The sequence below is a fragment of the Periophthalmus magnuspinnatus genome, chromosome 13 (assembly GCF_009829125.3).
Source record: "Periophthalmus magnuspinnatus isolate fPerMag1 chromosome 13, fPerMag1.2.pri, whole genome shotgun sequence".
In the NCBI taxonomy this organism is placed as follows: Eukaryota; Metazoa; Chordata; class Actinopteri; order Gobiiformes; family Gobiidae; genus Periophthalmus; species Periophthalmus magnuspinnatus.
This window is the reverse complement of record NC_047138.1, coordinates 24,566,667-24,584,424: the sequence shown is the minus strand read 5'-3', so window position 1 is coordinate 24,584,424 and position 17,758 is coordinate 24,566,667. Positions and strand designations below refer to the sequence as shown.

The following is a 17,758-nucleotide window of genomic DNA, read 5'->3' as shown; positions in this document are numbered from 1 at the left end:
TTTACTGTTGCAATGTACTTTAGTTGGAAAGGCACAGGAGGTCTACGTGGCTCTCTCCACTGAGGATCCATCCATCCATCCATTTTCTTCCGCTTATCTGGGGCCGGGTCGCGGGGGCAGCAGTCTAAGCAGGGACTCCCAGACTTCCCTCACCCCAGACACGTCCTCCAGCTCCTCCGGTGGGACCCCAAGGCATTTCCAGGCCAGCCGAGAGACATAGTCCCTCCAGCATGTCCTGGGTCTTCCCCGGGGCCTCCTCCCGGTGGGACATGCCCAGAACACCTCCCTAGGAAGGCGTCCAGGAGGCATCCTGAGCAGATGCCCGAGCCACCTCAGCTGGCTCCTCTCAATGTGTAGGAGCAGCGGCTCTACTCCGAGCTCCTCCCGTGTGACTGAGCTCCTCACCCTATTCCTAAGGGTGCACCCAGCCACTCTGCGGAGGAAACCCATTTCGGCCGCTTGTATCCGCAACCTTGTCCTTTCGGTCATTACCCAGAGCTCATGACCATAGGTGAGAGTAGGAACGTAGATTGACCGATAAATCGAGATCCCCTCCCTGAACCACCACCTTAACGTGGTGGAGGGGTTTGAGTGCCCGAATTATCCTGGGAGCTATGTTGTCAGGGGCTTCATTCAGGGTCACCCATGGCAAACAGGTCCAGGGAGACGGGACAGACTAAGAGCGGTTCAGAAGCCCCTTATGAAAAGAGTACAATCAAGGCAAGCTGCGTCGCCCGGACCGGCATTACCGGGGCCCCACCCTGGAGCCAGGCCTGGGGTGGGTGCTCGACAGCGAGCGCCTGGTGGCCGGGCCTTTCCCCACGGGGCCCAGCCGGGCTCAGCCCGAAGGAGTGACGTGGGGCCATCCTCATGTGGACCCACCCACCCGCAAGAGGATCCATAAGGGGCCGGTGAATGAAGATCTGGGCGGCAGTCGAAGGCGGGGGCCTCGACGACCGGATCTCTGGACATGAAGACTGGCTCTGGGGACATGGAATGTCACCTCACTGGGGGGGAAGGAGCCGGAGCTTGTGTGGGAGGTTGAGCGTTACCGACTAGATATAGTCGGCCTCGCCTCCACGCACAGTTTGGGCTCTGGAACCCAACTTCTTGAGAGGGGCTGGACTCTCCATTTCTCTGGCTTTGCCCGCGGGGAGCGGCAGCGAGCTGGTGTGGGCTTGCACATTGCCCCACAGCTCAGCCGCTTCGTGTTGGGGTTCACTCCGGTGAACCCCAACACCTGTCCCCTGCGCCTTCGGGTCGGGGACAGGTGTCTCACTATTGTGTCGGCCTATGGGCCAAACAGCAGTGCAGAGTACCCAGCCTTCTTGGAGTCCCTGGGAGGGGTACTAGACAGTGCACCGACTGGGAACTCCGTTGTTCTCCTGGGGGACTTCAACGCCCATGTGGGTAATGACAGTGACACCTGGAGGGGCATGATTGGGAAGAACGGCCTCCCTGATCTGAACCCGAGTGCTGTTTTGTTATTGGACTTCTGAGCTAGTCACATGTAACCCAGGTTGAAATTCTGTCTTATTAAAAACGTTTTATTAAGCTCCTGCTTTGACCTGCCGTTAAATCTTGTTTATATAAAGGCTGCATTTATATATTTATGTCTGCCCTCCTTGTCTCATACGTGCCTTACGTAACCGCACCCCTAATTACGTGACCCGAGTCCGCCAATCACAGCACACAGAGCACCTTTTCAATCTGTGCCGGCAGCTTCCCAGTCAGAGCTGTGGGGGAAGCTACCGAGGCAGCTGTGAAAAGGTTAGTCTCAAACAATTAACAACATTCGCTCTTTTCTGTGTTTTGTAAGCTTCAACAAACTAAGTAGTCCACTTTTAATATTGTAGAGCTAATCTCCAGTCCGTGGGGAGTCCGTTTGCCGCCATCATGCGATGTTAAACTGAGGAATTGGTGAGTTTTGAATGAATGTAACGCGCTGTTAGCATCTGACGCTAAGCGAACTAGCTTAGCATTAACATGCTCGGGCTAACGCTGGTTCCTTGTTTGTGCTTATTGTAAACCATATGTAACGCCTTTTTGGAGCATTTAGCACTTTCTTGTGAATTGATTATTCAATGTTATGCCAGTAATTTAAGACTCAATTATTGCTAAATGGTTGTTTTAAATGTATTTATGTGAAAACCTGCAAGGTTAACACTGCACCTTGTTTGGAGATTATTTAATTGCAATTGTATTTTGAATGGTAAATTAATTCGTGTACACAATGGAATTGAGCAATGTAACTTAGTTAAGATTAATTATAGACATTTGCTTTTTATTCAAGTCACTTAAGTAATCCTGTTTACTAGGCCAGGTGTTCTTGATTAGGATGGCGAGCTAAGACCGGAACCTACATCTTCATCATCTCACCCTACGGGTCTGGTAGGAGGCTGACACAGCCTGCCCCCCCACTCTTTCAATCTTTTGCTGACTTTTGTAACTGTAATCAAAGCCAATGAACACTATTCCAATGAACAATACAAACGGATACTACGCAAAGAACTCATACTCTCAAACATTGGAAAGTCAGTAATAAGTGGACGCCACCTGTATGGAGTACTTCTTTTCATTTTCTTCCTTTTGTTGCTACTAACTCATCTCGACCAATTAGAACTTAAAGTGCACTTACCTATCGAATCTGCAGACTGTAAATATTCAGGGGTTTCATTATTGTTTTCATTATTATTATATTACTATTTTGTGTTTCACTATTTTTGTTTCTGTAAATATTATGTTGTACTATTCACTTCAATATACGGTGCGAGTACCCAACACAATTCCTGCCTCCCGCTGCATTTCTTACTTACTACACCAGCTCCAGCAGTCGAATCCCAATCTTCTGATCTCAGTCAAACTCAGCCCAATTCATTCACACAGTAACTTTCCATCCATCCATCCATCCATCCATCTTCTTCCGCTTATCCGGGGCCGGGTTGCGGGGGCAGCAGTCTAAGCAGGGACTCCCAGACTTCCCTTCCAGGAGGCATCCTGAGCAGATGCCCAAACCACCTCAGCTGGTTCCTCTCAACGTGTAGGAGCAGCGGCTCTACTCCGAGCTCCTCCCGTGTGACCGAGCTCCTCACCCTATCCCTAAGGGTGCGCCCGGCCACTCTGCGGAGGAAGCCCATTTCAGCCGCTTGTATCCACGATCTTGTCCTTTCGGTCATTACCCAGAGCTCATGACCATAGGTGAGGGTAGGAACGTAGATTGACCGGTAAATCGAGAGCTTCGCCTTCCGGCTCAGCTCCTTCTTTACCACAACGGACCGATACAGTGACCGCATCACTGCAGACGCTGCACCAATCCGCCTGTCAATCTCCCGCTCCATCCTTCCCTCACTCGTGAACAAGACCCCGAGATACTTGAACTCCTCCACTTGGGGCAGAGACTCACCACCCACCTGGAGAGAGCAAACCACCTTTTTCCGGTCGAGAACCATGGCCTCGGATTTGGAGGAGCTGATTCTCATCCCAGGCGCTTCACACTCGGCTGCAAACCGCCCCAGTGCCTGCTGCAGGTCCTGGCTCGAAGAAGCCATCAGGACAACATCATCTGCAAACAGCAGAGATGAAATCCTGTGGTTCCCAAACCAGGCCCCCTCCGGCCCCTGGCTGCACCTAGAAATTCTGTCCTTAAATATAATGAACAGAACCGGTGACAAAGGGCAGCCCTGGCGGAGTCCAACATGCACTGGGAACAGGTCTGACTTACTGCCGGCAATGCGAACACAGCTCCTGCTCCGGTCATACAGGGACCGGACAGCCCTTAGCAAAGAGCCCCGGACCCCATACTCCCAGAGCACCCCCCAAAGGACACCACGAGGGACACGGTCGAATGCCTTCTCCAGATCCACAAAACACATGTGGACTGGTTGGGCATACTCCCATAAGCCCTCGAGGACCCGATGGAGAGTATAGAGCTGGTCCAGTGTTCCACGACCAGGACGAAAACCACACTGCTCCTCCTGAATCCGAGGTTCGACTATCGGTTGGATTCTCCTCTCCAGTACCCTGGAATAGACCTTACCGGGAAGGCTGAGGAGTGTGATTCCCCTGTAATTGGAACACACCCTCCGGTCCCCCTTCTTATACAGAGGGACCACCACCCCGGTCTGCCACTCCACAGGTACTGTCCCCGACCGCCACGCGATGTTGCAGAGACGTGTCAGCCAAGACAGCCCCACAACATCCAGAGACTTGAGGTACTCAGGACGGATCTCGTCCACCCCCGGAGCCTTGCCACCGAGGAGCTTGCCAACCACCTCAGTGACTTCAGCCAGGGTGATGGACGAGTCCGCCTCTGGGCCCTTTTATTAATAAATATAAGTTAGCACGCAAATACATGCTACACACAGTTTGTCCATAACAAACACCATGTTCGAGCACAAGGGTGTCCATCGGTGCACGTGGCACCAGGACACTCTAGGTCGGAGGTCGATGATCGACTTTGTTGTCATGTCATCTGATCTCCGACCGCATGTCTTGGACACTCGGGTGAAGAGAGGGGCTGAGCTGTCAACCGATCACCATCTGGTGGTGAGTTGGGTCCGCTGGCAGAGGAGGAAGCCAGACAGACCTGGCAGACCCAAGCGTATCGTAAGGGTCTGTTGGGAACGCCTGGCAGAGCCCTCTGTCAGGGGGGTCTTCAACTCACACCTCCGGGAGAACTTCTCCCTGATCCCGGGGGAGGTTGGAGACATGGACTCCGAGTGGGCCATGTTCTCCACCTCTATTGTTGATGCGGCCGCTCATAGCTGTGGTCGTAAGGTCTGCGGTGCTTGTTGTGGCGGCAATCCCCGAACCCGGTGGTGGACACTGGAAGTAAGGGATGCCGTCAAGCTGAAGAAGGAGTACTATCGAGCCTTGTTGGCTCGTGGGACTCCTGAGGCAGCCGATGAGTACAGGCGGGCCAAGCGTGCCGCGGCTCGTGCAGTTGCAGAGGCAAAAACTCGGGGTTGGGAGGAGTTCGGGGAGGCCATGGAGGAGGACTATCGGACGGCCTCAAAGAAATTCTGGCAAACCGTCCGACGCCTCAGGAGGGGGAAGCAGTGCTTCACCAACACTATTTACAGTGCGGGTGGAGAGCTGCTGACCTCGACTGGGGATGTTGTCGGGCGGTGGAAGGAATACTTTGAGGATCTCCTCAATCCCCCCGTCATGTCTTCCGAGGAGGAAGCAGAGACTGGGGACTCGGAGGCGGACTCGTCCATCACCCTGGCTGAAGTCACCGAGGTGGTTAGCAAGCTCTTCGGTGGCAAGGCTCCAGGGGTGGACGAGATCCGTCCTGAGTACCTCAAGTCTCTGGATGTTGTGGGACTGTCTTGGCTTACACCTCTCTGCAACATCGCGTGGCGGTCGGGGCAGTACCTGTGGAGTGGCAGACCGGGGTGGTGGTCCCTCTGTATAAGAAGGGGGACCGGAGGGTGTGTTCCAATTACAGGGGAATCACACTCCTCAGCCTTCCCAGTAAGGTCTACTCCAGGGTACTGGAGAGGAGAATCTGACCGATAGTCGAACCTCGGATTCAGGAGGAGCAGTGTGGTTTTCGTCCCGGTCGTGGAACACTGGACCAGCTTTATACTCTCCATCGGGTCCTTGAGGGTTCATGGGAGTATGCCCAATGTGTTTTGTGGATCTGGAGAAGGCATTCGACCATGTCCCTTGTGGTGTCCTTTGGGGGGTGCTCTGGGAGTATGGGGTCCGGGGCTCTTTGTTAAGGGCTGTCCGGTCCCTGTATGACCGGAGCAGGAGCTGTGTTCGCATTGCCGGCAGTAAGTCAGACCTGTTCCCAGTGCATGTTGGACTCCGCCAGGGTTGCTCTTTGTCACCGGTTCTGTTCATTATATTTATGGACTGAATTTCTAGGCACAGCCAGGGGCCAGAAGGCGTCTGGTTCGGGAACCACAGGATCTCATCTCTGCTGTTTGCGGATGATGTTGTCCTGATGGCTTAATCGAGCCAGGACCTGCAGCAGGCACTGGGGCGGTTTGCAGCTGAGTGTGAAGCGGCTGGGATGAGAATCAGCTCCTCCAAATCCGAGGCCATGGTTCTCGACCGGAAAAAGATGGTTTGCCCTCTCCGGGTGGGTGGTGAGTCTCTGCCCCAAGTGGAAGAGTTCAAGAATCTCGGGGTCTTGTTCCACTGAGGATAGTTTAGATTTTCAGAAAGTAAAATCTGCTATTCTCCGTGCTTATGAACTAGTCCCAGAAGTGCACCGACACAAGTTTTGGAAATTGAGGAAAACCTAAAATCAGATTTATGCCTATTTTTGTTCAAGATATATTCACGTGAATATAACTTGGATTTGTTCATGGTTTTTCTCTGCTTTTTTAAGTGCTTACAGAATTACCTTCGCTTCTGACCAGATCCCGCTCCTTGGACCAGCTCAGCATTCCCGCCTTGACCCTGCTTCCCTGTACCAGTACCGTACTCCTCATCTCGGATTCAGCTCCTCACGTTTTCCCCCGGACCACGGCTACTCCCTGCTCCCGACACACCGTCTGATCTACTGTCATTTGTCAACCCTCACCTTGTGAATAAACACTGTTGAAACTTCCTCGAGAGACATATTGTTTCCAGTTGCCCAGTGTTAAATAAAAACAATTCAGAGCCGGCTGCCTTGGTTAAAACGGTCAACCAGGTTAGCCAGTAACATTTACCAGGAAAACCCTGTGATTACACTGATTTTAAGTCTTTTGTTATGGACAGGTTTGTGTCTGTTTCTACTAATGGTGAAAAGGTCCCAGTGAAAATATTACAAGATACTGCAGCCTTCCAGTCGTTTGTGCTTGAGGGCATATTGCCGCTGTAAGGAGACACTGCTGTTGGTTTTGATGTCCCTGTACATAGTTTTACTATGCAAGACATTGGCTTCTCTCTGCACAAGAAAGTGATCCAGTCAGATTTGTGGTCCGGGGACGCAGTTGTGGGAGTCCGCCCTGGCTTTCCAATAGTGGGAATTTCAGTCATCATGGGGAATGATCTAGCTGCTAGATCATTCCCCTGCTAGATTCTAGCAGGTGGGAAAGTGTTAGTAACGCCTGTCCCAGTTGTAAGCTTGCACTTTGATGAGCTTGCCCAAAATTATCCCAGTGTTTTTGCATCCTGTGCTGTTACACACGCAGCCGCAAAGTGTGACAGGGAATAGGATAAAGACAAAGTTGATCTGAGTGTTTGGGTGTTTCTGAATTAGTGAATGATAATGTTGCTGTTAAAAGTTATGTAAATTGTGAGACTGACTTACTAGCTGTCGCTGTCCAAACAACAGTTGATGGCGGATCAAATGTCTGATGAGTCGTTAGCCCGTTTTTTTGATGAGGCTGTAGCCGGTGATAATGTTGAATTAATGTCCACTGGTTATTTTGTGAAGGATGGGTTGTTGATGCATAAATGGACGCCTTTGAATATTTCTCCTATTAAAGGGTGGAGCGTTGTTAGACTAATTGTTATCCCCACTCCATATCACCCAGAAATACTGAAAATGGCTCATGATAATCCACTGTCCGGTCATCTTGGTGTGAAGAAAATGTACAACTGCATTCTGCATAATTTTTTTTGGGCCGGCGTTAAAAGGTGACATCAAACGCCACTGTAAATTCTGTCATTGGTGCCAGGTGTCCGGAAAACCAAACCAAGTCATTCCTCCAGCTCCACTGTATCCTATCCCAGTTGTTGGTGAACCGTTTGAACGTGTCCTGGTTGACTGTGTGTGTCCACTGACTCACACTAAGTCTGGAAACCAGTTTTTAATAACTGTCATGTGCGCAACGACCCACTTTCCAGAAGTTTTCCCTGTGCGTAAAATCACTACTCCCATTGTAGTAAAAGCACTCACAAAGTTTTTTTTTTTTTTTTCTTTTTGGTTTACCTCGAGTTGTTCAGACTGACCAGGGTTCCAACTTTATGTCCAAAATCTTCACGCAGGTCCTTCACCAGTTGAACATAATGCAATGTCATTCCAGCACATACCACCCTGAGATTTGCATTGCCTTGATTTGCATATCATTGCGTTCAGCTCACAAATGCGCATAAATGCTGTATTAGCGTTTTCCCAACAAAAAATGTGTGAAAGAGAAATATTTTTTTGAAATATTCCAAAAATTACGATTTTGTTGAAAATTCACCATGACCACACCCTAAGTCATACTCAAAATGTAATTGATAATCTTTAATCACACATGGGTTTAGTGGGATTTGGACAAATTTGACGTGTTTGTGATGAAAACTGTGTGAGGAGATGTCCTGTATGCGAGGGTGTGCACTGTTTTCATTCCTGGATTTGATTCAATATGGCCGACTTTGTATACATTTTAGGGCGGGGCCAAAATATAATTTTTGTCATGTCGCAACATGTTCTATTTTTTGATATGAGTTTTAGATTTTTACGTTGACTTTTTTCCGAGTCAGGCTCCCATTGGCCCCATGAAAATCAAAGTTTGCGGTGGAGCTACCGAGTCGTCTTTCGTTATTTTTTCTTGGGGTCTTTTGTGACAATTAGAGATCGTCGAGTTCTAATTTTTGACACCACTCACTGGCATGTCGGGGCATGTTTACTACTTGAGTTTTGCCATTTTCCATGCTCCAGACGCGGTTTTAATGAGTGTCTCGCCGGGACGTTGTCCCAGGCTCAGGCCTAATAATGGAAACGCATTTTCCACCCATTATTTTTCTCCTAAACCATAACAGCTACAGTCATGTGGCTTTCTCACATTGTGCCCCATCACAAATAAGGCCCCTTTGAATTTTTTCTGAAGTCCACGACAAATCGATTGTCTTCTACGAATTTTTGAAAATGAAATTTAAAGAGGGCGCTAGAGAGCCATTTTGTGAGAGAGTGCCTTGATTTGCATATCATTGCGTTCAGCTCACAAATGTGCAAAAATGCTGTATTAGCGTTTTCCCAACAAAAAATGTGTGAAAGACAAATATTTCATTGAAATTTTCCAAAAATTGCAATTTTATTGAAAATTCACCCTGACCACACCCAAAGTCATAATCAAAATGTAATTGATAATCTTTAATCACACATGGGTTTAGTGGGATTTGGCCAAAGTTGAAGTGTTTGTGATGAAAACTGTGCGAGATGTCCTGAATGTGAGGGTGTGCACTTTTATCATTCCCGGGTTTGATCCAATATGGCCGACTTCCTGTACATTTTAGGGTGGGGCTATAATATCATTTTTGGCATGTCCTGACATGTTCTGTTTTTTGGTGTGAGTTTCAGATTTTTCCGTTGACTTTTTCCCCGAGTCGGGCTCCCATTGGCCCCATGAAAATCAAAGTTTGAGGTGGCGCTACCGAGTCATCTTTCGTTATTTTTTTCTCAGGGTCTTTTGTGACAATTAGAGGTCGAGTTCTAATTTTTGACACCACTCACTGCCATGTCGGGGCGTGTTTACTACTTGGTTTTTGCCATTTTCCGGGTTTCGGACATGGTTTTAATGAGTCCCTCGCCGGGACGTTGTCCCAGGCTCGGGCCTAATAAGAATAAGAAACCGAGCAAGAACAATGCCCCTCGCCATCACTTTGTGAGTAGCGAGGGCCAATTACTACAACTACTACTATTACTACTGCTACTATTCCTACTACTATACCAACTACAATTACTACAACTACTACTCTTACTACAACTACTACTACTGCTACTAGTATTACTGTTGGAACTACTACTACTACTATTAATAATAATGTAATAATAACTGAAGCAAGTGCCAGTGTGAGCAAGATTTTTTATTTTCATCACTGAATTAAAAAATAAAATCAAAAGTAAAAAAGACACCATTTTACACTCATTTGCTGAGAAGAAATTATGCCTAAAATAATACAAAATAAAACATTAGAAATTTATCAAAACATTCCAGTTGTAAACATAGGTTTTGTCAACATGAAACTATAGCTGGACTCAACACTGTGCAGAACCATGTCTATTGAATTTGAATGGCGTTATTTTTGGTGATGCTAATAGAAAGAGAGGAATGGTTTAGTCCACATTCACATCAAGTCCAACAAAACCTCAAAGGCAGTTCAGGATCAGTATCTACAAAATCTGCATTTGAACAACCTAGATATTTACACTGTACAGGGTTGAGACTAACACAGAACTTTACAAACAATATAGTAGAGAGCCCAGTCTGTGCTGTTCAAGCCTAGCCATATCCACACTGAGGATTTCAATTACAATGTATTCAGAAGTTTAAGCTTCCAGTTATAGGTGGCATTTTGAGGACTTTTTCTGAATTCAAAAGACGTCATATTTTGTTTTAAGTTAATCGCTATAGTAACAGGTCTAATTTGTCATCATCCTGGAGTCAATCAGAGAGAATGCATTTGAACTGTACAAGTGGTTCTAAAACAAAGGGTTCCAGTTAGTGATAGTTAGTAGATTTTTAGCAGTTAAAGTCACAATTTAGATTACTAGAGCAGATTTAGGCCAATTTAATCAAGTAACAGAATAGTTAAACTAATTAAAATTATATATATATATATATATATATATATATATATATATATATATATATATATATATATATATATATATATATATATATATATGTATATATATATATATATATATATATATATATATGTATATAGCTTTTAAGGGCGAATATGTTCTATCACTCATCCAATAATTGACATTGACAGAATTACAGTTTCTTTTGCTATGGACCCTACGTGAACAACTGAGGGATTAGACACAGAAAATTAACAACATGTTTTAGGAAGTTGGGGTTTGTCAAGTTTTGAATGAATGAAGGTTGAGTCTATGATTTAAAAATAACTCCAGATAACTTATTTTAAAAGCATTTTAATAACCAGTTTGCCTGCATGGCTATATTAGTCCATTATCACAAGTATTAAGATGTACTACATATATATAGTTAGCCTTGTGTATTCCGATTGTTTTAATGCTCAATCAATCAATGAATTCATCAATTGGTTTTACTTATATAACTCTGTAGAGAGGTCATTTGGTGTGGGTGAAGTTAAGATGGAAGCTGACCAAGATAATCTAATAACATTTAATATGAAGCTTTCTCAGTGTGGATGTGGCCATAGATTTGTTTGGATCTCATACAAAAATAAAAGAAAAATACACTGAAACAAAGTATATATATATATATATATATATATATATATATATATATATATATATATATATATATATATATATATATATATATATGTGTGTGTGTGTATGTATGTATGTATGTGTATGGACCACAAAATTTGCATTGCTTTCTCAACCCAAATCTTGACCAATTCGAGCGTTCACACCTTATTGCAATTTCAATAACTTTGCTACAGACTGCAAGAACATTTTATTTGCTTCGAAAACCATGTGAAACTTTAAGAGAATGATGAAGTCGAGATGAGTAATTGGTTTCACGTAACTATGGGCACATAATTCATGGCTTGACATTTGGCCTGATAATGTATTTTTTCATAATTATTTTTGGCAAGCACATTCCACATAGAAAAACAAAAAAAAAGAGGCCATAGCTTGAGCTGTTCTCGACAATAACTATTTTACATTCTGTACAAGCTCTGAGTGCTATAAAGTGTACAAATCCAAGGTAAAAGGGAAATGGGCTTGTGTCTTTTTAGAGAGATTGCGACAGGATTACGGAAGGAGCCAAGAAGGGAAGTTTTCTGTAACTTTAAGTGCATATGACAGGTAAGACTTCTTGCCTAGTTTTTTCAGGTTTTTAAATTATGGTGAAGTTTATAATTTTACTTACTATTTGGACCTTAGACGTATAAAGAAGTGGAGTAAGGGAATGTAACTTCACCTATAGAAGGTTAGCTATGTCCATTTATATATACAGTCTATGGTTTGGACATAGGCAGCAGATGTGACATATGTAGAGGTAATTCATAATTAGAAAAACACGAAAACCTGTCATATGCACTTGAATCTGATTGTCCTTCACTCAAAACTCCTCATTTTAGTCTGAATCTTTCATAAACACATTCTCAATACTTTCTACATTACAATTACTATAAGCAAATAAACATTTTAACTTGGCTTTAACAAAACGTTTTGAATGATCTTTAAAATTCAGCTGTTTTCAAGATCAGCAATCCAGGCCATTTTATCACTGGTACTGTTTTTAATTCCATGTTGATTAGGGTTAGGGTTAAGATTACGGATAGGGTTAGTTTTATGCTATTTGATCAGTGGACAAAACCTTAGGAAATACATTGCTAACTAGTCTAGTTTCTAACCAAGCCCCATGTATTTGCTTCGATTTTCCTTCATACTTTCCAAATTTCATTATCCTTCTTTTTGGTTACACATTTTGGGTCCCTCTTCCAAGTAAGTTTTCCAATCTAATTCAGAATTCCAAGATCCTCTATTCAATTACATTTTATAGCTACATTACTTTATCCATTTTTTTTCCAATGAGATAAAGTGTACATCGGTCAGGCATAACAATTAGACCACTGACATATGATTTATTCAGTGACTATTTCAAACTCAAAATGACCTAAACATGAGCTATGTAACTTTTCGGCTGAGTTTCTGCCACCTGATAGTCTCCATTTGATTTGTTTGGAATGTTCCACAGAATGGCATTAAACTAATATATCTGCATACAGTTAAAAACACCTGCATTTAGTAATGAGATAAGTTTAAGTCCATACTGTTGAACATTGCAGTCAATCTCCATGGAGACAAATGGAAAGGTTGCATAGTGTACCTTTATTTTTAGTAACAGCAACACTAGACTGGTGGTCATAGTGTTCTGCCTGGACAGTGTACTGCCTTTTTACAATCCCATAACATTATTTAGTGCTTTAGCTTTTCAAATTTCCCTATTTTCCCTTATAAGCTCCTTCTATCTATGTCGACTTGGGTCACATATCTTATCACCCAAAGCTTTCACGATAGTCCTGTCTTTCACACTTCTGTTTGTTGTTGCGATTCTGTTGTTATGGTAACGCCTCGCCTCAGCTCCTCCATACTGTCTCTCTCAGAGTTTGTCTCAGAATCCATGGCACATGGATTGGAAAAATCAGAAGTTGAAGACGCTCCGATGGAAAGTTCCTCATTTTGACTTGGCGTCCCATCACCTAGCGGTAACTGGTGAGGGGGTAGGTACTGGCTGGGGTGAAAGCCTAAAGTGTTCTCTTTTCCCCCCTCTTGTTGGCTGTTGGAAATTTGTGTATAGCTTTCGGGATAGTCCTCCGCAACCTGACTGGGCAGCGGAACAGGAAGTTGATCCCCGCTAAACAAGTCCTCATCTTGGGGAGGAGGGTAGTCACTGTCTATGTCATACCCGCCCAGATAGTAGTCCGATTCAAGCTCGCGAGCGCTTCCTGTTAGCTGGGAGGAGGAGGAGTTTGTAAGTCCAGGGGCGGGGCTTGGGTTTTTATGAGAGGAGTTTGATGTGTCATTGGTTGGGACGGCTTCGTATCCCGGGGCCTCTTCAATGTCGGAAAGGCGAGTGTTAGGCATCCAATCAGATGTGTCCCAATGGTAGGCTGCACAAGAGATTGAGAATTAGTTTTGAAATTTTGTTTTTTGGTTAACGGTCCCATATTACACAAAATGAATTCTTGTGAGCTTTAAGCTATGTTATAATGGTGTTACTTTATCAAAAACATACCCAGAATTGTTTTTGTTTCGTTCACACATGTTTGAGTAACCCTTTATTATTAGTCTGTCTACATCTCCAATGCTCAAAAATGGTCTGTTCCACCTTATGATGTCATGAAGCAGTAATTTTCAAGTTAACTGCTACCTTTTACCTTTAGTTCAGTAAAATTTGCAATTCCAGGGCTGAAATCTTCCAAATTCTAGGGAAGGTCTATGAAGTTATGGAGGGTATGTTTTTGATGTGGAAACAAGACTGTAACATAGTTCAGAAAATAATGTAATATAGGCCCTTTAAGGCAATTGGGAATACAACATCAATGTAGCATATTTGGTTGGGCATGCAATTGACAACTGGACATTTGAAAAAGTTAAAATACAAAGAATTAAGCCAACAATCAAGCTGTATTAAAGGTTTAAGCTTATAACATGGGCATAACCTGTAGTGAGGGGGTTAGATTGGACACATGCAGCAGGAACCTGTGGAGGAGGGAGCATGCTGAGATTTTCAGATCAAATTTAGTATCATTCACATTATTTCACATTCATAAAAAAGGAATTCATTATAGACACTGTTATTTTTACATTTAAACCTGAACTTGACAATCCTTCCTGTGTGCTTGACATGGACTTCCCAGAGAAACGGCAAAGGTTCTGAGTGAGTGGGAGTGATGCTGTTGGCCTTTAAAATATATTGTTTTTTATTTGTAGCATTGGAGGTTTTCTGGCATCTGGCTATTTGTAGCATTGGAGGTTTTCTTCAAAGTGGTGTCACAGTTATTCCTCTTCCATATACCTTATATATGTTTGGTATCCATTCTAATAAGCTTTTGCTGCATATTTTAAAAATGGTTAACGAACTGAACTTAAGGTGCACTGTGTAACTTTTCTATTTCTTCAGACACCATAGAGACTAAATATATAAATGGACATAGCTAACGCGCTACCTTCGGCGTTCCAAATAGGAAGTGATCATGGATGCACTTCCAGCTCCATCAACTCTGGCTCCAACTCACTTTATACTTTAAAACTGTCACCCCTCTCTCTGTAACTGCTGCTGTCAGGCTTATCATTTTCATCTTAAAATGTTCATATCAACCCGCTCTACGTGATACTGGTATTTTTATTTCTCATTTTTTTCCGTAAATCAAGATATGAACATTAATAAAAGACAAATCAGGCACCTTCTTTCCCCAAGCTCGCTTCTGCTAGTGTTAGCAACAGGTTTGATTGACAGAGTTGCTAAGCACCCGTTACCTGCTAAACCAGCGGTGCGGGCCGGAACCATTACCCTCAACAGCCTGGTTCTGCATTGGCTCTTTGGTTTCCATGATACTTGTGGAATTCCAAATATGGAACTTGGCTCCAAATTCACCCTATAACTCGATGAGTTTTGTTTGAGTGGAGCTGAATGCTATGGGTAACGTCACGCTCACTTTGTCTACTTCTTTATGTAGTCTAAGGTGGACAAAAGCAGGTAGTGCAACCACACACACATTACAGCTCACAGGTTACAGATCACACATTACAGGTATGATCTATGGAGATGTGACCCTCCTCAGAGTAAGAATACAGAGTACTCATACGGCTAACCTATATTTCAATCTATTATCAGAAATAATGATTGTATGACATGTTAAGTCATTGGAATGGCAGATTAGGTTACCAGTATCCAGTTAGTTATTTCCATTGATTTAATTAATTTGATTTGGTTATTTCAGTCACAGGTAGGCAGGAATAATGAGCACACATGAAGGATTGTCTGGTTCACTGGACTCAGACCTTTACACATCACTTTAACATCACAAAAATAAGCAAAATGTGAGCAAAACAATGCAAAACAACCCAAACTCAAAGATGTACATGCACTGAAGCAAAATAACAGGGTAAAATGATGCCATCCGAAGTACAGGGAGCGGGTACTGGACATGACAGGATGAGCAGGATGGGCTATAGGGCTGTGGGACATCTTTGAACAAACAGGAGGTAGATAAGAGAGGGACAGGGGTGAGAGAGACAGAGAAACAGAGAGAGAAAGAAAAGTGAACTGTCCATTCAAGTTTAAGATTCTCTGGATACTACTACTACTAATGCAAATTGTATTATAGGCTTTTGAGCATTTCTTCATTATTAAATCTTGTTATTTTTTTTATAGCTGTAATACAGGGTTCTCCAACCTTTCCCCCTCAGTGAGCTACTTTTACAAAATATAAATGGCAGAGAGCCACAGGAAGAGCCGATATATAGGTAACAGCTATAGCTTTAAATGCCTATAAACATAAGCCATAAATTAATATGTGAGTGCACAGAATTAGACATTTACTATGACAACAGGCTTATGATTAATCCCATTTAAAGTAGTCAGCGGAATATGCAGAACTGCTAAATCCTTCTTGAAATGGGGTGGAAAGCAAAGTACTGGTTGCTGTAGTAGTAGAAATGCCTCAATTTGTTTAAAAATCTATATCCTATGTAAAAAGGCCAAAATAGACAGATCTACACACAAGTATTTATGTACATATGTCAGAGAAGTATTTTCAAAATAATATATCATTATGTAATAAAAAGCAATATGTATATTTGATCAAATATGTTTATGCTAATATGAATAATATTTCCCATATATGACATCATATTAAGAGTCCTAACTAACACAGTAAATACATTGCAGGATATTTATACACTACAATATAATGATTTTTTTTTTCTATTTGACTGACTTCGCGTGTATCCCGGGCCTACACCATTGGAGTTTTTAATATAGCTAGATGGTAATTTCTGTAATGTGCTGAAGGCAGATCTCCTCTTTGTTTAATTTGTCTCCTTTGTGTTTCTAATGAAAACATTTATCACTGCCTAAGCCTTAATATCTGTGTTCAAAAAGTGAAAATCGTTGCCTTCAGCTATGTACTCGCCCTAATGAGTAAACAAAATTAGTTCAACACGGTTACTATTGAATTTTTACCGCCACAATAAATCAGCCTGATGTGAATAAGATGCATTAGACAATAAGCCTTATTCAGCCATTTTAAAACACTAGAAGAATATACATGAATGCTGTGATTGTTTTAGTGGAAATATCTGAAGTTTATTTATTTATTTATTTGTTTTGTCAGTCCTGCCTTTTTTTTGCACCTTTTCCCCTCCCTTCTGTGTCTGAGCCTGGAGCTGGGCGGAGATTTGGGCCCTCCCGTGCACAACTGGATCTAATCCGCAATCAGCTGCACCTGGGGAGGATAAGAGAAGCCAGAACCTGACACTCAGCGCCAGATCGTCCACATATCTTTGTGCTATAATTTGCTTGGCTCAGTTTATGTTTTTTCACTTTTTGACTCCCGTTGAATTGGATACTTCTGCTCCTCAACAGATCCCACTCCCTGGACCCACTCAGCTCTTCAGTCTCTGACCCTGCTCACCTCCACCGACTCCACTCTCTGGATCCACTCAGCTCTTCAGTCTCCGACCCTGCTCATCTCGTCTCAGACTCTGCTACTCCCGCTCTACCCCTGGACCACGGCAAACACTCCGCTCTCAACTGACCAATTGATCTACCGTCATATTGCACTTTGAAAATCTGTAAATAAACACTGTTAAACCTTTCCCCAAGTTCTGTCTCTTTGGTCCTCGGTGTCGGATCAAACGCTACACCGGGCGTTTTCGAATCACGGGATAATTATTGGACAACAACAACAAACCATCCTGATCCTGCTCGACTGTACCCACACTCTGACCCAGCAAGTTTCCCAGCTCTCCACCCAGGTCTCCGCTCTGCTCACTCTCCCGCCCTCAGCTCCCGCCGCCGTCGTCTCTGGGACCACCACAGCACCGTGCCCTCTGGGATCGAGAGGTACCAATTCTGACCCATATTCAGGTCAGCTTTAGCCTTGTTTAGGGATCCAGTTCTGTGGCGAATTATTGAGTTTTGGACATTGGCTGCGGAGGTGGACTCAACCGATAACGCGCTAAAAGCTATCTTCACGAAAGGACTAAGTGAACATCTAAAAGACGTACTGGTTTCTCATGATGATCCGCCTGACCTTTGATTTCCCTAGTCAATCGAATCAACAATCACCTGCAGAGTCACCAGAGAGAGAGAGACACCGTTTGCCTATCTGAACCATGATCTGCTCCGTTACACCCCCACCAGAG

General features: G+C 43.9%; 1 protein-coding gene across 2 annotated transcripts in view; it reads right to left on the bottom strand.

The window, feature by feature from the left end:
* Positions 1–12,840: 12,840 nt before the first annotated feature.
* Positions 12,841–17,758, bottom strand: part of fat3a (FAT atypical cadherin 3a) — a 135,265-nt gene continuing 130,347 nt past the window's right edge. For both annotated transcript variants that reach the window (XM_055225931.1, XM_033976900.2), the window contains one exon: positions 12,841–13,497. In XM_055225931.1, the coding sequence (XP_055081906.1) occupies positions 12,914–13,497 (584 nt within the window). In that variant the 3' untranslated portion in view covers positions 12,841–12,913. The remainder of the gene's footprint in view (positions 13,498–17,758) is intronic.